The 22,943-nt window shown below is 38.5% G+C and overlaps 2 protein-coding genes across 3 annotated transcripts; both read left to right on the top strand.

Moving 5' to 3' along the window:
* The first annotated feature begins 2,053 nt into the window (after positions 1 to 2,053).
* dgcr6 (DiGeorge syndrome critical region gene 6) lies at positions 2,054 to 3,641 on the top strand. 2 transcript variants are annotated; one of them, XM_046871500.1, is made up of 5 exons: positions 2,054 to 2,272; positions 2,435 to 2,595; positions 2,687 to 2,787; positions 2,931 to 3,071; positions 3,158 to 3,641. In XM_046871500.1, exons 1-5 carry the CDS (start codon positions 2,163 to 2,165, stop codon positions 3,236 to 3,238), a joined length of 594 nt encoding a protein of 197 aa, XP_046727456.1. In that variant the 5' UTR covers positions 2,054 to 2,162; the 3' UTR covers positions 3,239 to 3,641. The 2 variants fall into 2 exon arrangements, with proteins under 2 accessions (XP_046727456.1, XP_046727457.1); XM_046871501.1 differs by having other exon boundaries at positions 2,101 to 2,255.
* A 15,103-nt stretch (positions 3,642 to 18,744) lies between these two features.
* vgll4l (vestigial like 4 like) lies at positions 18,745 to 22,805 on the top strand. The gene is made up of 5 exons (XM_046870385.1): positions 18,745 to 18,977; positions 20,339 to 20,462; positions 20,555 to 20,774; positions 21,586 to 21,664; positions 22,159 to 22,805. The coding sequence occupies exons 1-5, from the start codon at positions 18,911 to 18,913 to the stop codon at positions 22,482 to 22,484; spliced, it is 816 nt and encodes a 271-aa protein (XP_046726341.1). The 5' UTR covers positions 18,745 to 18,910; the 3' UTR covers positions 22,485 to 22,805.
* The last annotated feature ends 138 nt before the right edge of the window (positions 22,806 to 22,943 follow it).

Here is a 22,943-nt window from a genome sequence, read left to right as displayed (position 1 = left end):
CAGGTTGTCTTTAGCAAACTGGGCAAACTTTCTTTCAGCTTCAGAGGAGGCTTCTTTCTGGGACAACGGCAAACCAAATTGTTGCAGTGTGTGGCGTGTGTTTTAAACAATGAGAACAACCACGCCACTGTAACTTAGTTTTAGGGTGTTACAGATCATCTTATAGTCTAGGCCATCTTTGTGGAGAGCAACAATTCTTCTTCTTCTTTCGGCTTCTCCCATTAGGGGTCGCCACAGCGGATCGTCAGTCTCCATACCCCCTATCCTCTACATCTGCCTATTTCAACCCAGCTACCTGCATGTCTTCCCTCACCACATCCATAAACCTACTCCTTTCTTGTGGCTCCATCCTCAGCATTCTCCTAACGATATAACCCATGCCCCTCCCTCACTTTGTCTCTAAAACGTCCTACATGTGCTGTCCCTCTAATAAACTTGTTTCTATTCCTGTCCATCGTCGTCACTACCAACAAAAACTTCAACATCTTCAGCTCTGCTACCTCCAGCTCCACCTCCTGTCTTTTACTCAATGCCAATGTCTCTAAAGCATACAACATAGCAGGTATCACCACAGTTTCCATTTCACTCTTTCAGATAGTCTTCTATCACCAATCACTCCTGCAACTCTTCTCCACCCCTCCACCCTGCCTGCACTTTTTTCTTCACTTCTTCAACACACTCTCCATTTCTTTGCACTGTTGACAGCAGGTACCTGAACTCCTCCACCTCTTCTCTCTGTAACCGCACCACTCCACTGCCCTCCCTCTCATTCACACACATGTACTCTGTCTTACTCCTACTGACTTTCATTCCCCTTTTCTCCAGCACGTACCTCCAGCGCTCCAGAGCGTACCTCCACCTCTTCAGGCTGTTCTCAACCTGCTCCCTACTCTCACCACAAATCCGCAAACATCATAGTCCATGGAGACACCTGTCTGACTTCGTCCATCAACCTGTCCATTACCACTGCAAACAGGAAAAGGCTCAGAGGCGGTCCTTGATGCAGTCCAACCTTCACCTTGTAGTGTGAATACTGCACACTTCACTGCTGTCACACTGTCCTAATACATGTCCTGCACCACCCTCACGTACTTCTCTGACACACCTGAATTCCTCTCTCCGCATCCCGTTGTACACTTTCTCTTAATCCACAAGCACACAATGCAACTCCTTCTGACCTTCTCTATACTTCTCCATCAACATTCTCAAAGCAAATGATGCATCTGTGGTGCTCTTCCTTGGCATGAAACCCTACTGTTGCTCACAGATGGGCATCTCTTCTCTCAGCCTGGCTTCCACTACTCTTTCCCATAATTCATGGTGTGACTGATCAACTTTATCCCCCTGTAGTTACTGCAGGTATGAATATCTCCCTTATTCTTAAAGATCGGTACCAGCACACTCCTTCTCCATTCCTCAGGCATCCTCTCACCTTCCAAAATCTTGTTGAACAACCTGGTTAAAAACTCCACTGCCATCTCTCCTAAACATCTCCATACTTCTACCGGTATGTCATCTGGTCCAACCGACTTCCCACTCTTCATCCTGTTAATCGCTGCTCTCAATTGTCACATATAATACTCCACCACACATCCTTACAACACATTAAAGAAGGACCATAGAGAGCATTCTGCATCACTGCCTTGTTTGGAAATTGCACCATCTCGGATTGCAAAATAGTGATTCCCTCAATCATGGACATTTGCATTGCACACAGCATCTGTAAAGCCATTGTGGCAAACCACACACACACACACACACACACACACACACACACACACACACACACACACACACACACACAAATATGACTGTATCTTTTATTTGCGGCTCATTAGAGGGACCATATTTTCTAGTTTCGTAACAGCACTTTATGTTACCATAAAACGTCTTGTTGAATTAAACTTTTTGTAACATGGAAAGTTCGTAATATGGACCTTTTGTAAGATTTGACAGTGGTGATTAAAAGGAGTTGTAAAACATCCTGGTAAACATCTGCCAGATTTTTATACCTGATCCGTGTTCCATGCCTAAATTTCCATGCGCCTGCGTGAATTCGGCGCGCGCGTGTGCGTCATCATGATGCGACATGTATTATGATTCGGTCCTAATGATTAGCAAGGGTTTAGGATCAGTTTTACGATTTAACCGCGTCAGTATATATGGAGAAATACGCGTCATTATATAAAGATTCGACCGATGCCACGAAACAGCAGGAAAGACACTATTATCTCCTGTCCGAGCTTCAAATACTGGTAAAAGACTTGCCCAGGTAGCTACCTAATAAGCTGTTTAGTGTTATATATTTGTAATCTTAATAAAGCAATTGTCACTGATTATGTTGATTGAATAGGAGTACAAACATAAAACATGAAATATATTGCCGGACCTGTATTCATTTGAACTTGGTCTGAACTTGAATCTCTTTTACAAGCTGGTTTCAGCAGCGCTTGTCTTACACAACACTGAGTGATTTGGCACACGCTCTCATAGATGGCACTGTGTATGAGATTGTTCATGGTTTATTGGACATCCAGCACCTTACTGAGAAAAACCTGTACAACCAGAGGCAGAAACTTCATACTGAGCACAGAGGTATTTTGGTGTTGATTAATGTTTTGTGACCAATATTATTATTTTTGGCCTTATCTAAAATGTCTTGAGGATGTGATGTATCTGTCTCAAGTTCTCAAGCATGAGTTGATCCGGAAACAGAAATTAGCCCTGCAGACCTGCAAATCTCATAACCTCAGTGTACTAAAAGCAAGTCAGCGGGCAGAAACAGAGGCAAGTTTGCTAAATATTAATTACAATTAAATAAGGTTATTAATTTAGGTAATAATAATCTGCTAAATGTAAAGCTTTTTGCTATTTTTGTTATGTCATTTTCATAATAATCAAAATTATTATGCACAATGCTGTGCTTGCAGGGTCTGGAGCAGCGTGTAAAAGATGAGCAACGAATGATGGATGAGAAGATTGTGGCAGAGATGGATCAGAAGGTCCTGGACCAACAAAATACTCTTGAGAAAGCTGGAGTTCCTGGTTTCTATATCACTTCCATCCCACAGGTGCACATAACACATTCACAGCTCGAGCTGACTGTTATTTTCTTTCTCTTAATTGGTAATGTGTTGTTCTGTCTGTGTCTTTAAAGGAAGTGACGATGCAAATAAACTTACTGGAGTTGATCCTGAAGCTACAACAGAAGGAGTCTCAGTCTGGAAAGCTGCCTTGAGAGACTTTATTAGACTTTACTTTTTATAAGACCCAATTTTGTTGATGCTAGGAACTATGATCCATAGTTGTATATTATGCTGTCTGTTGATGTCAGCATGTGGACTAGAATTGCCCTCTAGTCTGTTCATGAAATTTGCACTGGGTCTATGGGGGTACAGATCACTTGGTAGCTGGCCTGCTGCCATGAAAAAAATATTCACTTTACTCATGCAACATTTTTGAATCCTATCACAAATCAAATGATGTTTGCTTCTGCATTGCACACCAGACACTCCCTACTATTAGTCTATACTACCACCATATTTAAAGCAATGTTAAATATCAATGAGACAAAACACTTTTCACTGTGTTAGAATGCATGTTGGTATGCTCACAAATTAAAAATAAATTCATGGACTTTAGCATCTTTATGTAATGTTTTTTTTTTTATACATTGGGATAAGTAGCAACAAGCTTTATATTTTGTTACCAAAAATCAGAATCTTTAATTATTTGGGCAGGTGTTTTGACTTCTTTGATATAAAGTGGCATGGCCTAGAAGCTTTGCCCCCTTTTCAACCTTTTTGACTGTTTCTAAGGAGGTAACCCAGCCATTAGGGTTGCACAAGCCAGTGCACTCTTAGTGCTGTTCCCAAGCCCAGATAAATGGGGAGGGTTGCGTTAGGAAGGGCATCCAGCGAAAAACGTGCCAAATCGGATCACAAATAAGAATTTCATACTGGATAGGTCAAGGCTCGGGTTACCAACTACTGCCACATTTATTGTTAGCCAACAGGGTACCGGTGAAAAATTAGGCCTCTGTTGGCCGATGGAGGAGAAGGAGAGGAGGAAGACGTCTACAGAGACAGAAGGAAAAGAAGTGTAGGAGAGGTTAGGGTTCGGTTGGTACTTTTAATGTGGGTACTATGACTGGTAAAGGGAGAGAGGTAGCTGATATGATGGAGAGGAGAAAGGTAGATATGTTGTGTGTTAAGGAGACCAAGTGGAAATGGAGTAAGGGCAGGAGCATTAGAGATGACTTTAAGCTGTTCTATCATGGTGTGGATGGAAAGCGAAATAGTGTAGGGGTGATTCTGAAGGAAGAGTTTAGTAAGAGTGTAATGGAGGTGAAGATAGGGTGATGAACGTGAAGCTGGAAGTTGAAGGTGGATGATAAATGTCATCAGTTCTTATGCTCCACAAGTCAGCTGTAAGATGAAGGAGAAGGAAAAATTCTGAAGTGAATTAGATGAAGTAGTAGAAGGGGTACCCAGGAATGAAAGATTGGTTATTGGGGCAGACTTTAATAGGCATGTAGGTGAAGGGCACAGAGGTGATGGGTAGGTATGGCTTTAAGGAGAAGAATATGGAAGGGCAGATGGTGGAGAACTTTGCTAAAAGAATGGAAATGGCAGTGGTGAATACATATTTTAAGAAGAAGAAGGATGACTTATAGGGTGATGTATAAGAGTGAAGGAAGGTGCACACAGGTGGACTATGTTCTATGTACATTTACATATACATCTGCGGTATTTAGCAGACGCCCTTATCCAGAGCGACATACAAAAGTGCTTTGAGTCTCTAGTAATGAATAAATCTACACTGGTACGCAAGATTACAAACTTAAAATAAATATAACCCTTGAATTCTACAAACTTCTACAAGCTATGTAGGAGACTTTAAGGTGTTGGCAGGGAACAGTATAGCTAGACAGCATTGGATGGTGGTCTGTAGGATGGTTTTGGAGGTGAAGAAGAAGAGGAGGAAAGTGAGGACTGAAAGAAGAATAAGATAGTGGAAACTGAAGGAGGAAGACTGCAGTGTGAGATTCAGGGAAGAGGTCAGACAGGGGCTCGGTGGTGGTGAAGAGGTGCTGGATGATTGGGCAACTACTGCAGAAGTGATGAGGGAGACAGCTAGAAAGGTACTTGGTGTGACATCTGCAAATAGAAAGGAAGCCAAAGATACGTGGTGGTGGAATGAGGAAGTGCAGGAAAGCATAAGGAGAAAATAGTTGGCAAAACAGAATTGGGATCAACAGAGTGATGAGAAAAGTAGCAGTACAAGGAGATGCAGCAGCAGGTAAATAGGGATGTGGCAAAAGCCAAGGAAAAGGCATATGAGGAGCTGTATGAGAAGTTGGACACTAAGGAAGGAGAAAAGGATTTGTAGCAATTGGCCAGGCAAAGGGACCGAGCGGGGAAGGATGTGCTGCAAGTTAGAGCAATAAAGGATGGAGATGGAAATGTGTTGACTAGTGAGGAGAGTATTGAGAAAATGGATGGAATATTTTGAGCAGCTGATGAACAAAGATAATGAGAGAGAGAAAAGGTTGGATGGTGTGGAGATGGTGAAGCAGGAAAGTGATAAGATTAGTAAGGAGGAAGTAAGAGCAACAATTAAGAGGATGACTTTTCATTCTCCAAGGAGACCCCTGTCTGACCTCGTCCATCAACCTCTCCATCATCACTGCAAACAGGAAAGGGCTCAGAGCTGACTAACCTTCACCTTGAACCAGTCAGTCGTTTCCTACTGCACACTTCACTGCTGTCACATTGTCCTCATACATGTCCTGCACCACCCTCACATACTTCTCTGACACACCTGACTTCCTCATACAGTACCACAGCTCCTCTCTCGGCACCCTGCGGTACACTTTCTCTAAATCGACAAATACACAATGCAACTCCTTCTGTCCTATTCTCCTCCATCAACATTCTCAAAGCAAATATTGCGTCTGTAGTGCTCTTCTTTGGCATGAAACCATACTGTTGCTCACAGATGGTCACCTCTTCTCTCAGCCTGGCTTCCACTACTCTTTCCCATAACTTCATGGTGTGACTGATTAACTTTATTCCCCTGCAGTTACTGCAGATCTGCACATCGCCCTTATTCTTACAATTTGGTACCCGCACACTCCTTACGCATTCTTTAGGCATCCTCTCACCTTCCAAAATCTTGAAACAATCTTGTTAAAAACTCCACTGCCATCTCTCCTAAACATCTCCACGATTCTACTGGTATGTCATCTGGTCCAACTGACTTTTTACTCTTCATTCTCTTAATAACATCTCTTACTTTTTCCTTACTAATGCTATCCATGTCCTGCTTTATCATCTCCATCCACTTTTCTTTCTTTCTCATTTTCTTCATTAATACGTTTTTCGAAATTCTCCATCCACTAACACACACCTCACTAGCCAACACAACATCAACATCTGCATCCTTTAGAGGGCTGAATGAAAAGCCGTGAAAACTGCACCCTCTGTCGATCAGAGGCAAACTGGTGAGGGTCCAGTGTAGGTGGTAGGCCCTCAGTGAGGTGATTCAGAACTAGTTTCTCAAAGCATTTTATAAAAATAAGGGTGAGTGCAACTGGGCAAAAATCATTCAGGCATTCTGCAGCTGAATGTTAAACACTGGTATGATGGTTGTAATCTTCAGGCATGTAAAAACCGTGGCTTGGGCTAGTGACAGGTTGAAAATGTCAGTGAAGACCTGTGCCAGTTGTACAGCGCAATGCTTTGAGAACACGTCCCGGTATGCTGTCCAGACTAGCTGCCTTATTCACTCTGTTAAATGCTGAATTGTGAAATAGTGAAATGTCCTATGCCATGATCGAAACGAGCAAAAAAAGTGATTCAGTTTGTCCTGTAGGAGGGCACCGCTGGTTGGTTGAGATTGTGGAGTCGCTTTGGTGCTGCTGTGGTGTCACTTTCTATGATGGTCTGGATGCCTTTCCACATGCATCTGGGGTCAGAGTTGTAAAAGTGCTCTTTTATATGGAGTTTGTATGTGTGTTTGGCTCTCCTAATACCCCAGATTTCAGATTAGCCCCAGCTCTGTTGTATTCCTCTGCATTGTCAGATTTAAAAGCAGCATCTCTTGCTTTTAATAGGAGACAGACCTCAGAGTTCATCCACGGCTTCTGATTAGGAAAACATTTCACATGTTTGATTGTAGTGTCATTGTCAATGCACGTGTTGATATGGACCAAAACAGATTATGTGTAGATGTCCATGTCTGTGTGAGAGTCCAGTGTGGCCCGTGAGGCAAACATGTTCCAGTCAGTATCCTGAAACTGTTGCTGTAGAGAAGAAATGGCCTCCTCTGGCCATACCTTTACTGCACTCAGCTGGTTTCACCCTTTTGATCAGTGGTGTGTATTTGGGTAGCAGGAACAAAGAGGGGTCATCAGACTGACCCAAATGGGGAAGGGGAATGGCCGTGTATGCCTCAGGTATGTATATATGTATATATGTATATATATATATATATATATATATATATATATATATATATATATATATATATATATATATATATATAATGTATGTATGTATGTCTATATCTATATCTATCTATCTATCTATCTATCTATCTATCTATCTATATATATATATATATATATATATATATATATATATATATATATATATATACAGTGAGGAAAATAAGTATTTGAACACCCTGCTATTTTGCAAGTTCTCCCACTTAGAAATCATGGAGTGGTCTGAAATTGTCATCATAGGTGCATGTCCACTGTGAGAGACATAATCTAAAAAAAAATAAAAAAACAGAAATCACAATGTATGATTTTTTAACTATTTATTTGTATGATACAGCTGCAAATAAGTATTTGAACACCTGAGCAAGTCAATGTTAATATTTGGTACAGGAGCCTTTGTTTGCAATTACAGAGCTCAAACGTTTCCTGTAGTTTTTCACCAGGTTTGCACACACTGCAGGAGGGATTTTGGCCCACTCCTCCACACAGATCTTCTCTAGATCAGTCAGGTTTCTGGCCTGTCGCTGGGAAACACATAGTTTGAGCTCCCTCCAAAGATTCTCTATTGGGTTTAGGTCTGGAGACTGGCTAGGCCACGCCAGAACCTTGATATGCTGCTTACAGAGCCACTCCTTGGTTATCCTGGCTGTGTGCTTCGGGTCATTGTCATGTTGGAAGACCCAGCCTCGACCGATCTTCAATGCTCTAACTGAGGGAAGGAGGTTGTTCCCCAAAATCTCGCAATACATGGCCCCGGTCATCCTCTCCTTAATACAGTGCAGTCGCCCTGTCCCATGTGCAGAAAAACACCCCCAAAGCATGATGCTACCACCCCATGCTTCACAGTAGGGATGGTGTTCTTGGGATAGTACTCATCATTCTTCTTCCTCCAAACACGTTTAGTGGAATTATGACCCAAAAGTTCTATTTTGGTCTCATCTGACCACATGACTTTCTCCCATGACTCCTCTGGATCATCCAAATGGTCATTGGCAAACTTAAGACGTGCCTGGACATGTGCTGGTTTAAGCAGGGAAACCTTCCGTGCCATGCATGATTTCAAACCATGACCCAGTCCGAGGGAGATTGACAGTCATGTTTAGCTTCTTCCATTTTCTAATGATTGCTCCAACAGTGGACCTTTTTTCACCAAGCTGCATGGCAATTTCCCCTTTAGCCCTTTCCAGCCTTGTTGAGGTGTACAATTTTGTCTCTAGTGTCTTTAGACAGCTCTTTGGTCTTGGCCATGTTAGTAGTTGGATTCTCACTGATTGTATGGGGTGGACAGGTGTCTTTATGCAGCTAACAACCTCAAACAGGTGCATCTAATTTAGGATAATAAATGTAGTGGAGGTGGACATTTTAAAGGCAGACTAACAGGTCTTTGAGGGTCAGAATTCTAGATGATAGACAGGTGTTCAAATACTTATTTGCAGCTGTCTCATAAAAATAAATAGTTTAAAAATCATATATTGGGATTTTTGGATTTTTTATTTAGATTATGTCTCTCACAGTGGACATGCAACTACGATGACAATTTCAGACCCCTCCATGATTTCTAAGTGGGAGAACTTGCAAAATAGCAGGGTGTTCAAATACTTATTTTCCTCACCATATATATATATATATATATATATATATATATATATATATATATATATATATATACTTGGTCCACGGTGTTGTCCACTCTGGTAGAGCAGGAGACATTATGTACATTTTAGAGGTTAGGGTTGGTACTTTCAATGTTGGCACTATGACTGGTAAAGGGAGAGAGGTAGCTGATATGATGGAGAGGAGAAAGGTAGATATGAGCAGCTGATGAAATGAGGAAAATGAGAGAAAGAGAAGGTTGGATGATGTGGAGTTAGTGAAGCAGGAAGTAGATAGGATTAGTAAGGAGAAAGTAAGAGCAGCGATTAAGAGGATGAAGAGTGGAAAGTCGGTTGGACCAGATGACATACCGGTAGAAGCATGGAGATGTTTAGGAGAGATGGCAGTGGAGTTTTTAACCACATTGTTTAACAAGATTCTGGAAGGTGAGAGATAGCCTGGGGAATATAGGAGTGTGCTGGTACCGATCTTTAAGCATAAGGGAGATGTGCAGACCTGCAGTAACTACAGGGGAATAAAGTTGATCAGTCACACCATGAAGTTATGGGATAGAGTAGTGGAGGCCAGGCTGAGAGAAGAGGTGACCATCTGTGAGCAACAGTATGGTTTTATGCCGAGGAAGAGCACCAAAGATTCCTTATTTGCTTTGAGAATGTTGATGGAGAAGTACAGAGAAGGAGAGAAGGAATTGCATTGTGTATTTTTTATTTCATTATACACAGCATACCAAAAAATTTCACAACACATTGCCCAACTGACTTGCCTCAGAACTGGCCACCATATGTAGGTGCCCATGTTAGATACTTTCACTGTTGAATAGAAGCAGGGCAGGGGTGTGTCTAAAGAGGTAGCACTCGCTTTGTATTGAATAAACATGAATTTTTGCACGGCAGTCTTATAGTTTTTTATTTTTGTTTCAAGAACAGCTTCACATTTAAACAATTTTGTCTTTTGTCTTCAGAGGAAAATATGTCTATTAAATATTCTATTTGTGTAATATTAATGAATAAGTTGAAAGTGTGTTTATTTTTAGACAGAAATATGTGGAGAAAAATTGAAAAAGGACAAAGTCAGGCACAGCAACAATACATTGAAGGTTCCTTATAGAAGAAATGATGTGAAAGACAGGTAGAGGCAGAACAGTGCAGTTGAGAACAATTATTGTATGATCAATGTTTTTTATTTATAAAAACAGAGATGCATTGTCCAGGCACTTTTGCAGTGCCATCTTTATGTCATCCTACTTGTGTTGGGGCACATGACTTTTCCCATGGGCATAAATGGGACTGTTTCTTGGTCCCCCTTGTGCCACCATATTAAACAATTCTATAATCGCCCCTGGCTAGGAGTCAGCATTAGGCATTCTGATGGGTTTATATCTACACAGCCTCATATAAAATATATAAAATATAAAATATGTTGTAATCCAGTGTGTTTTCTGACACCTTTTCTTCATAGGAGTAACTTTTTGAGCAATTTATGTTTAATACATTTTCTGTGGAATCGGACCAGATGGGGTTAAATTGTATCCATAATGGGATGCACATGCTGAGGAACTAGGCTGTAACATTAAAAAAAAATATGTATTAACAGGTGCAACTCAGCTAAGAAAACATTTCTCATACCATCAAACCACCTCTACATGGCTGGACTGACACAAGACAGGTTGGGTCAATGTATTCATGCTATTGGCACCAAAACTCGTATGTTAAAAATTAGAAAACAAATCACAGTCATTTTTCTAGTCTTTAACTGTCCAGTTTCAATAATTTAATGTCTTAGATTCTACAGTTGTTTTGTGCAGTCTGAGATGTTTTCATGCTCAGTAGCCATGTAACTGTAACGATGTAAAATTGCCCTTTGGGCTTGGTAAACTGAATACCACACAACAAAAGAATAGCAAACCATCAATAGGTTGCAGAGATCATTTCATCAAAGACAAAAATAAAAATTTGCTAGAAAATTTAATAAATCACCATGTAGATCTGTATCATATCAGCAATTGCAATTATTTACTTTTATTCAATATAACCAATTAATTTACCTTTCTCTGCATCAATATCAACTACAAGTCTCCCTTCATTCATGTTTCTTCAAACAGATACTTTAGAAGCAATCAAGAAGCAATATCAAACTACCCCTTTTTCTTCAAGTTCCTAGAAATGGTTGTAGCACAGCAGTTTTGATTATACCTACATAAGAATGAAATTACTTTAATCAGTCAGTATTTAGGCCGAAACTATTAAGATTTTGTGTTCCTGTCAGGGTTCAGCCATTTTCGGTTTTCATTTCTTTCTTTTGCCAACCAGATGTCACCAATGTGTTCCTTTATTCCCAAAGACCCATGGGGGATATGCATGATCCCTTCCTTAGACTTTTGCAGATCATAAGCCACTCATTAAGCTTGTGGGGATCAAGGAGTCAGGGTGGAAAGGATTTCAATGTCCTGTCAGGTTGCTGCCATTTTTTTTTTGTCTGTTAAACCAGGGATGCACCAAGCCGACAGTCGAGACGGTGTTGTCAAGTGTTTTTTAAACATCAAAGCAGACGATGCGAGGTGATACAAGGTGATGTCACAGTCTGCTTTCCTCATAGCTAGTACTTGGCATTGGTTTTGTGTGTTCCTATCTTTATCTTGCTCACCAGATAGTGCCACTTCATTCCTTTGATCCTTCTCTCAATTGCTAATTATTTCCATCTAAGTGGAGTCTCTGCCTCTGTTCTGACAGAAAATTCAAGCCAAGGACCCAGCAGAGACAACCAACACTCACAAGAGTCCCTTCATATCTGCAAGGCAATATTTGACCAAAAATGAGCTCTTGGTAGCTTACTTCCAGACTGTTGGCCAAGATCTATTCACAAGCTTGCCCCTGGCTACAAGGTCAGCAACTCATCTTGCCCTGCTTCCAGTTTTGCCAGCTCATGCTAACTCCTCCCCCCCCACATTCAAGCAATCAATTCAATTCAATTCATTTTTATTTGTATAGCACTTTTAACAATGGACATTCTCTCAAAGCTACTAAACCGAGATAAAATGATTATAAAGTTATATAAAAGAATGCATAAGTTTAGTACCTATAAGCTTGTTCCTTATAATTGTAAAAAAAAAAAAAAAGGTTAATCCATAATGTGCAAGGCAGTGGTGACTGTGGCGAGGAAAACTCCCTGATATGGCATGAGAAATTAACCCAGAGAGCAGAGGTGGGAAGTAACAGAGTACAAATACTTCGTTACTGTACTTAAGTAGATTTTTTTGGTATCAGTACTTTACTCCACTATTTATTTTTCAGACAACTTTTTACTTTTACTCATTAAATTTTTACACAAATATCTGTACTTTTTACTTCTTACATTTTCAAAACCGGCTCGTTACTTTAGTTTTAATCTACTGATTTGGTGAAATATTAAATGTTTCTTTTTACTGCGCGCCGATTTCAGCCGAACAACCGATTTCCTGTTACTGCGCGTCTTTTTCAATCCGCTGGTGTATAAAGTCCTGACTCTCACTCTTTACGAAGATAAGAATGAGCAGGCAGAAGGCAGTAAGAAGTTTGGGGTTAATGTGGATGAGACAGAGGGAGTGAGTGATGTAAACATGACTGAGAACAGACACATTCATGATCATCATCATCTTTTCTCTGCTTGTGTTCTATATGTGGATCTTCAGCCTGGATACATTCATTAGGTAACAACATTTTCAATTCGTTTTGTATTTATATATATATATATATATATATATATATATATATATATATATATATATATATATATATATATATATTTGGCTGTCAAAATAACAATTATTGTAAACGGCACTATAAGTTTATTAACGCGCTATTTATTCAGCGCGCATTTCTGTTTTTACCATTTTTATAAAAAATATAAATACAAATAAATAACTAAATATAAAAGAGGCGAAATTAAAACCTCCAGCAAAACATACACTTATTCACGACGTCTTATTTACTTAGTTATACAATAAATATCTACTCCATATCAGTTTGGTGGAGTTTACAATAAATAAACTCCACCGAAAAATAATTTTAATCAGTAAACTTTTGTTTTATTTTTGCACAAAGTCTGAAATCAAACACCAAATCCGCCATGTTTTACACAATTAATCCTCTGGGTGGCGTTTTGTGTGTTTTTCCCTCATAATGGCGACACGAACATAAATTACTGTCTTTATTGATGTCTTTACTGTCTTTTAGTTGAACAAAACATCATTCAAATCTGTGAAATGTCTATGATTTTATATATATATATATATATATATATATATATATATATATATATATATATATATATATATAAAAGCTTCTTGACTTATAGAGGTGCACTTTCTCCGGTATCACCTCATTAGCTGTCCGTGTGGAAACACAGCAAAGGCTCTTAATGATGTCCACACATCTCTGCACTGTTATAGCCTTTATATTTAATTACTGTACATATGCTTACAAATATATCACATACTGTACATATGATACATATTAATCTGCACTATTTGCAGGATTGCTACTTTTTGCACTTCTGGTAGATGCCAAACTGCATTTTGTTGCTGTGTACCTGTACTATGCAATGACAATGTTCTGTCTGTCTGTCTGTCTGTCTGTCTGTCTGTCTGTCTGTCGTCAAATATTAATATGATGTGAGGTCCAGTTAACAGCTAAAACGGTTAGAAGTAATAACTACTTTTTACTTAAGTACATGTCAGAGCCAAGACTTCTTTACTTTCACTTAGGTAAAAAGGTATAATCAGTACTTTTACCAGAGTATTTTAAAACATGAGTATCTGTAATTCTACTTAAGTAATGGATGTGTGTACTTTTGCCACCTGTGCCAGAGAGCAACCAGATTTAAAAGGGAACCCATCTTCATTTGGGTGGCATCAAATTTTGACATTAATTACAGTCCAAATCCACCCTCAAAGCTCCTTTGTTACTTCGTATTTCATAGATCCCCAGGTTGTTAATGTGAAACCATCCCCTGCTGCACAGATTGGGCACCAGTCGAATAGAACACCATCCAGAGACAGGCCGGGATGAAGTGGGCAGACCCGAGGAAAGGAGAGGGGCGGGAACAGAGAACGAGAGAGAGAGAAGAGGGGTGACAGGAAAAATCCTAAAAATCCAAGTAAAGCTATTAAGTATTCTTATTGTTGTATAATAGTTAAAGACACTGTGCAGTTGGGGTCTGGGATAAGAGACGGCCCACCACAAAACAGTCAACAAACCTAAGTGAACAAGTGGGAGTCTGGGGCTAACAGCATCCAAATATCCCAGTTCAGTGAAGACCTGATCATAGATCTGGAGGGATCTATATCTATGATCCTTCCAGCTCTGCTCCTTTCCCTAAGAAAAGCCTACCGGTAAAAGGTTTGACTAAATAAATGTGTTTTCAGCCTGAACTTGAACACTGAGACTGTGTCTAAGTCCCAAACACTAATTGGAAGGTTGTTCCATAACTGTGGGGCTTAATAAGAGAAAGATCTGCCTCCTGCTATAATCTCATTATTTAAGATACCAACAAATAGCCTGCACCTTATGACCTAAGTAGGGGTGGGGGATCGTAATGGTACAGAAGTTCACTTAGATACTGTGGTGCAAGACCATTAAGTGCTTTATACATCAGTATAGTATCTTATAATCAATGTGAGATTTATTTGGGAGCCAGTGTAGATTGATTAAAACAGGGATGATATGATAATTAATTCTTGATCTAGTGAGGACTCTTGCTGCTGCATTTTGGACTAACTGAAGCTTATTTATGCACTTACTTATGACTATTACTTATGAACCCCCAGACAGTAAAGCGTTACAGTAGTCTAATCTTTATGTAACAAAAACATGAATTTGTTTTTCTGCATCATGTGACAACATCATATTTCTACTTTTACCAATATTTCTAAGGTAAAAGAAAGCTGTTCTGGTAATGTTATTTACATGAGCCTCAATAGAAAGACTTGAATATTGATATATATATATATATATATATATATATATATATATATATATATATATATATATATATATATACATACATACATATATATATATATATATGTATGTGTGTGTGTGTGTGTGTGTGTGTGTGTGTGTGTGTGTGTGTGTGTGTGCCTATAATTATAATGTAATACTTACAATAAAGAAAAACGTAGTCTGCAGCCTGCGAAATCGCGCTTCTCTTGTTTGAGCTGTGAAATTGACAGCCGGTGCCACCCCTTTAGACGCCCCTTTAACCTCAGGGAGTTTTTTGTTGTCACCGGCTTGCTTAATAGGGATAAATGTATAGCGATTAATGTATGGTGCTAAAATATACATTCTGAATCTATTTAATTATTGCAGCTGTCCAATGTTAAAAGCGCTATAGACATTGAATTAAATATTAATATTGTTTTGGATAAGTGCTTGCTGCCATCATGTGGCCAAATTTAAGATGTAAATGTTCCTCAAAGAGATTTTTCTGGTATGTTCGCTAGGAGTCATTATTGAGGTCAGGCACTGATGTTGAAACCTGGTGCAAAGTCAGTGTTCAATCATTCCAAAAGTGTAGCCAGGGCCATGTGTGCAGGCCATGCAAATTCTTCCACACCAATCTAGGCAAGCCATGTCTTCATAGAACTCACTTTGTGCAAAAATACAATATTATCCTGGAACAGGCTTAAGCTAGACCGCTTAGTTTTAAATAAGGGGAAACCTCAATGCTCAGCATACAGAGACCTTCCAGACAATGTATGTAGCAGGTCAGTGTAGTTCAGAGAAGGTCCACACATGGGTGTAATTGGCTAGTGTCCGAATATGTTTGACCACAAAGTTTGTTTAGCCTGTTCTTTAAATGTATGTATTTTGGCTTGTAGATAGCCAACAAGTGTTCTGATTAGATTTGCAGATTTTTTATATTTTGGTTGCAACTTTTATTTAAAATGTGGAACATCAGCTAACACGTTTAAGACCAAACAAAGGAAAACTCCACTTACTTTACTTAATTGATGGGCAAAACAATGAAAACTGCTTTTCAGTTGCTTTTGGATGTTTTATATATATATATATATATATATATATATATATATATATATATATATATATATACACAGTTGTGTTCAAAATTATTCAACCCCCACTGAAATTGATTGTTTTGGTCGGTTTGACATTGATTATGATCATTCAGTCATCCTGCTTACAATTAAATCAAAGAGGCACGTGTAGGTCAGACAAATATAACATAACATTTATAATGAAATAACCACAAATGTCTTTTCTGAGCTCACATCATTATCAGTTTTATTCAACCCCCAAGTGACATTCAATCTTAGTACTTAGTACAACATCCTTTTACAGTTATAACAGCTTTTAAACGTGAAGCATAGCTTGACACAAGTGTCTTGCAGCGATCTACGGGTATCTTCGCCCATTTATCATGGGCAAAAGCCTCCAGTTCAGTCACATTCTTAGGCTTGCGCACTGCAACTGCTTTCTTTAAGTCCCACCAGAGGTTCTCAATCGGATTTAAGTCTGGTGACTGCGATGGCCACTTCAAAATGTTCCAGCCTTTAATCTGCAACCATGCTCTAGTGGACTTGGAGGTATGCTTGGGATCATTGTCCTGTTGAAAGGTCCAACGTCTTCCAAGCCTCAGGTTTGTGACGGACTGCATCACATTGTCATCCAATATCTCCTGGTACTGAAGAGAATTCATGGTACCTTGCACACGCTGAAGCTTCCCAGTACCTGCAGAAGCAAAACAGCCCCAAAGCATGATTGACCCCCCGCCATGCTTCACAGTAGGCAAGGTGTTCTTTTCTTCATAGGCCTTGTTCTTCCTCCTCCAAACATAGCGTTGATCCATGGGCCCAAACAGTTCTAATTTTGTTTCATCAGTCCACAGAACACTATCCCAAAACTTCTGTGGTTTGTCCACATGACTTTTGGCATACTGCAGTCGACTCTTCTTATTCTTTGGGGACAGCAAGGGGGTGCGCCTGGGAGTTCTGGCATGGAGGCCTTCATTACGCAGGGTGCGCCGTATTGTCTGAGCAGAAACTTCAGTACCCACATCTGACAAATCTTTTCTCAGTTCCTCAGCAGTCACACGGGGACTTTTCTCCACTCTACGCTTCAGGTAGCGCACAGCAGTCGAAGTCAGCATCTTCTTTCTGCCACGACCAGGTAGCGTTTCAACAGTGCCCTTTGCCTTGAATTTGCGAATGATGCTTCCTATGGTGTCTCTTGGTATGTTTAACATCTTTGCAATCTTCTTATAGCCATTGCCCTTCCTGTGAAGAGTAATCACCTGTTCTCTTGTCTTCCTGGACCATTCTCTTGACCTCACCATGTTTGTAACCACACCAGTAAATGTCTAGAAGGAGCTGAGTATCACAGTCATTTTAAAGCTGCCTAATTGGTGCTTATTAGGCTTTATTGCTGCTCCCTGATATCCACAGGTGTTTTCAATACCTGATTGAAAACACTTCATTGAACCTCTGTTCTTCAGAGTGGTAGTCTTTAAGGGGTTGAATAATTATGTCAATGAAGAATTCACAAAAGAAACATTTACTACTGTATTACAAAACTAATTGATGTCATTTTAGTTGCATATGGTTCTTTAAGAAGTCCTTGTAGGATTTCATTCTGAATACAATTACAAATGTACACTAAATTCCTAAAACCATTTACAGCATTGGGGTTGAATAATTTTGAACACAACTGTATATATATATATATATATATATATATATATATATATATATATATATATATATATATATATATTTCATTCTACAAATAAAATAATTTACTAGTTGTGCCAGTGTGTAAAGCTATGTATGTGTGTTAAGAGCAACTTCATGTTTATATATATATATATATATATATATATATATATATATATATATATATATATATAAACATGAAGTTGCTCTTAACACACATACATATATATATACACACACACACACACACACACACACACACACACACACACACACACACGTGTAAATGCATATGTGTGGTGTGAGGGGATGTAGAGGGAGAATGGGAGTAGGAGGACTCTTGTAACCAGATGCATTCAGTCTTTGTTTACCAAAAGGTAAGGCCTAGTGCTTTAAAAGCAGGGAAGCTTGCAAGGTGCTGCGTGTTCAGGCAGGTTGACAAAATGACTACAGTTCAGGTAGACAAAAATGCAGTCAAGCAAGATTTTAGATTAGCCCCAGAGGAAGGGTTGTCACCAGCTGCTGACTCTTAAAAAGGAAATAAAGGCAGAACAGGACTTGTTTGTGAATTCCAGTAGGAGCCAGGAAAATAGTGTTGCATTTCTAAGGTAAAGCATAGGTTTTTAATGAGTATGTCTTCCAGTATTTATAAACTGGATATTAAAAATTCAAAACAAAACAAAGATATTTAATTCACAAACTGAATTAAGTCCTGTTCTGCATGCTTACAGCTGTATGATTTTTCAATGTGGAAAAAGTTAGGGATGTTAGAGAAGTGACATTAAATGTAGTTAAAATGTAGGACTCCTCCCTAAAGCAACCTGTGAAATTAGCATCTTGGAAAGAAAAGCAGACAAAGAAGTAAGGAGCAGGAAAAGGGGTTGGACTTAATACAGCCAATGAAAACTCTGGAAAACAACACAGAGCAGAAGCCATAATCCTTATACAGAGGGCAGCGAGGATCCTTATTGATCCTAACCCTTACTGGTCTGTACGGTGTCAGTAATTATCAAGCTCAGGTGGAGTTCCTTTGCCTGCCATTGCCAAGGACCCTGAACAGATTTAAACAAGGATCTGAAGCCATGGCGGTCACAAATTTCCACTACATCACCCGGATGAGCAGTGGCTTCAAAGTTTACATACTGGAGGGTAATTATTATTTTTATCAGACATGATCTTTTTAACATTTTCACTTGTTTACTAATGTTTTTATTTCTTTATTATTTCTTTAGTTTTTCTCAGTACACAACTTTCTTCATTATCTGTAATGGGACCTTGACAAAACTGCAATGCAACTGCAATGTAAACTAAAATGACTAGGAAAATGTGGAGATTTATCAGCAGGAATTTTCATATTATTTATTTTTTTATAATTGAATGAATTCATGACAACTGAGTTATAATATTGAACTCTACAGATTGGTTTGTTCAGAAAGATACTTATGTTTTATTTTTCGATGTAACTTTATCTCAGACTGTTAAGATAATATATGTATATGACAGATGTTAATTGTGTTAATGGGCAGATAGTAGTGACCTTTGGAAGGTTTTTTTTTTGTAAGCATTCAAGAAAAATAATCCTCCCTCAGGCACTAGAAAACCACTGAGTTGGAAGGTGTGGTTTTCACCCACTACCCTGTCCTCTAACGGATTTGGCAGTCTGTAACACTCCATGACATAGTTGCTAAGATTTGCTATGATTTCCACTCAAACACTCTCAAGGGCATTTAGAGTGTTTGATATTTTTTAAATTATAATTTCTGTAAGTAACCTCTATTATTAATTTATATTCCAAATTGGTGTCTTTTTAAATCTAGTAAAAATATTTTTTTGTAAGGTTTACCTAGAGGTTTACTTTTAAAAATCTAGTTAACCAGTTAACCCAGTTTTCATCATTAAATTATCACCAGTTAGAAATAATACCATATTAACACACAGTAAAAACCAAATTACAGCCTTTGTTTTCAGCAGTCTGTCTTGTCATTATCATCATACTGATTGAACAGGGAGGACCGAAGTAGCACTCTATGGCTACGTAGTCTTATCTCACAATTCTCCTGTCTCTTGCCAACAAGAGCATCTCTAGGGTTATGTTTGTTTCGAGATAGTTATGATTGTTTTTTTGACTCACATAGTGCATTTTGCATTTGTATCACACTTACCGTTAGTAGTGAGTCAGATCTGGTTCCAGAGTAGTACTCATAGATCCAGTATATCTAGTTTTACAGCTTAACGTAATTCACATTATTATGATGGCACAACATTTTTTCCCACAATTAGGTTATATTGGTTATGATGAATTGCAGAAACTGAATTATACTGGTTGAATTGAAATGTAATAAAATTTTATTTGTACAGATTTTTTTTTACCTTGGACATTTTCCCACAACAGCTTTAAATAAATAAATAGATTACAAACATAAATTGTAACAGAAGTAAATTTTCTTTTGTTTTCCATACATTGATAAAAATATATGTGTAATAGAAGCTGTACTTCTGTTATATCATAGGTCAGCCACACCTGAGGAGTGAGGATCGCTTTCGTCACATAACCAGTGACAGAATTAGAGTGACTGCTGCTCACCCATTCAAACATAATCATAGTTCAGAACAAGGACGGACACTTGAGGAGAGGTACAATACCAGACATCTACTGTTCTTATAGTAGCTATTCACAGATAAGCCAAAGACTCTCATAGTGACAAATATTAATGATTTGGTTTTAGAAGAGAGAGGGCCCTCAGCAAGAGCCTGGTCACTGCTGACCGGACATCACGTTTCAGCGTGCCTGAGAGTCCTACATCCACATGGAGCCCCACTGCAAGTCCGACACACCTCATCTCCAGTGCAGTTATGGATGAGCCACTTGCCCTTATTAAGAAAATACACCAGAAGACAGAAGAGACAGAAGATAAAAACAAAAAAACTGCAGTCCAACACATACAGGTAAAAAAAAGTCATATCATTTTAACCACAGAGTGCAAGTATATGTTCATTGCCAACTAACATAAGAGCATTTTGTCAACATAATAATGACTCACAGACTCGCAAGCAGACCAAAATGTTTTTTTTATTAAATTTTTTTTTAAACGTTTTTTCCCCCCAATTGTATAACACAGCAAAATCATGTGTTTTAGGCATTTGATAATTGTACTATGGATATGACAATTAAGGATTCGTATCAAAGTAAGCAATTAACCTTACATGCAGCAAAGTATTTTTTTAAACATTTCAAAACACTGCTAAATTGTATTGTAAAAAATTTATTTCAATAAAACTGGAGGAAAACATTTTTTCTTTTACTTTCGCTGTAATCCAAGAAGACTAATTTTACATAAGCATTAACATTGCATTAAGTAAACACATCATATACATTTCCAAGTCTAAGGATATCCCCAAAAGCAGCTTAAGTTAACTTATCCCCAATGAGATGCAGGAGAATGAAAGATAGGTATCAAGCAGGACAGCTTATGGGGGCTCAGACAGGTCTTTGCTTGTTCAAGATATGTAATCCAGCCTGATTCAGGATGAAATGTAAGCAATGGGTGGAGGAATGTTGTCAACAAGTCTCAACAGACCACTGCTGTTTTTGATCTGTTGGTGGCATTATGAATGAATGAAACACTAAAAGCTTTAACTAGTTTTTCTTCTTGAAAGAATATGCCCCAAACAATCTGCTAGAGGATTTTTTTAAATGTACTTTTATCATTATAGAGCAAATACTACTATTAAAGTATTTAAACATTGTAACTTGCAGGTTCGTCCCTCAGTGATCACATGTGTCTCATCAACAAGGTCAGCCAGTGTGCCTGTAGACTGTTGCAAGCACTCCACAGGTATGTTATATAAAACAGTTCTATTCATTAATTCATATCCATTTTAGCAAATAAAATGCATTCACCATCAAAATTGAATGTTACAAATTGTTTAATATCGTGGCCAAAAGTTTATGGACACATGACCATCACAATCAAATATTGGCTAACTGTTGCCACACTGAATACACGATTATATATATCTGTATAGTGTAGGATTATTTTTCCTTTCACTGGAACAACAGGCAAACATAGGTTGCCAAGGTTGCTGTGGAAGAGCACAGAGCCAGTGAATATATAGAATCCAATTTAAAACCTTTTATGATGAGTTGGAACGCCATCCCAGAAAAGTATATGTTACTGTAACAGCAAAGGGTTAAAAAAGAATGTTATGTTCAATAAGCGCATATGGATGTGATGGTCAGATATCCACAAACCTTTAACCATATTATTTATGTGATATTTTAATTATTATTAATATTAAATCTCATTGTGTGTTGATTCTCATTTTGTAGTTATAATGGAGCACAGTTATGATAATGTTGAGGAACATTTCCAGAGGAGTCTTGGGGTGAACTATCAAAAAGGTTCCTCTAAGCAAATCTCCATCAGCGTATCTGTGGATGACCATTTTGCTAAAGCCCTTGGAGAAAAGTGGCTACAGCTTAAAGCATCCTCTTCTGCTTGCAAATCATATTCCTTACAGTCAACATCATCTTCATGTGTACCCAGTAATCCTACCTCTATCCACTCGCCTGGTTATGGACGGAGCCCTAAGCGAGCTCGCAAAGATTCTGTGAGCCCACCTACAGCCCCTACCAGCATGTGGTCAGGAAAATAAAACTGGAGAGAAAAAGGTTTTCCAAATGCATAATGGACTTGTGAGGCTTTTGCATAAACCACAATATCACTGCAGCTGGAAAAACTAAAACGCATGCAGTTAAATAACAAAGTGATGGGATACTGACACAGAATTAAACAACACAATTAAAGATTCAGGTCTCTATATGTGATTTTCTTTGGAGAATCTGATCACTATATGTTATTACATTATGTCTGGAAATACATGATATCGGTGTATTTGTTTGTTTATAATCCATTTTTTTCAATTGTTTTTGTAGTCCTTGATTGCACTGATAATAAATAATACTATTAAATTTAATAGTTTGCTAAGATTCTGTTGTTTATATATATTTTTATACACCGACCAGGCATAACATTGACATTATAACATTATGACGGTGTGTGAATAACACTGATTATCTCTACATCAGGACATGGTATATTCATCATGGTGGGA

Source organism: Silurus meridionalis, chromosome 17 (genome assembly GCF_014805685.1).
Source record: "Silurus meridionalis isolate SWU-2019-XX chromosome 17, ASM1480568v1, whole genome shotgun sequence".
Lineage (NCBI taxonomy): Eukaryota > Metazoa > Chordata > Actinopteri > Siluriformes > Siluridae > Silurus > Silurus meridionalis.
The sequence above is the reverse complement of the archived record's forward strand: the minus strand, read 5'-3'. Positions and strand labels throughout refer to the sequence as shown.

Coding starts and splice junctions, on each gene's coding strand:
- vgll4l (XM_046870385.1), top strand. CDS start 18,911: ATGGCGGTCACAAATTTCCACTACATCACCCGGATGAGCAGTGGCTTC. Junction 18,978..20,338: donor CAAAGTTTACATACTGGAGG/GTAATTATTATT, acceptor GTTATATCATAG/GTCAGCCACACCTGAGGAGT. Junction 20,775..21,585: donor CTGCAGTCCAACACATACAG/GTAAAAAAAAGT, acceptor TGTAACTTGCAG/GTTCGTCCCTCAGTGATCAC.
- dgcr6 (XM_046871500.1), top strand. CDS start 2,163: ATGGAGAAATACGCGTCATTATATAAAGATTCGACCGATGCCACGAAA. Junction 2,788..2,930: donor GTCAGCGGGCAGAAACAGAG/GCAAGTTTGCTA, acceptor CTGTGCTTGCAG/GGTCTGGAGCAGCGTGTAAA. Junction 3,072..3,157: donor ATATCACTTCCATCCCACAG/GTGCACATAACA, acceptor GTGTCTTTAAAG/GAAGTGACGATGCAAATAAA.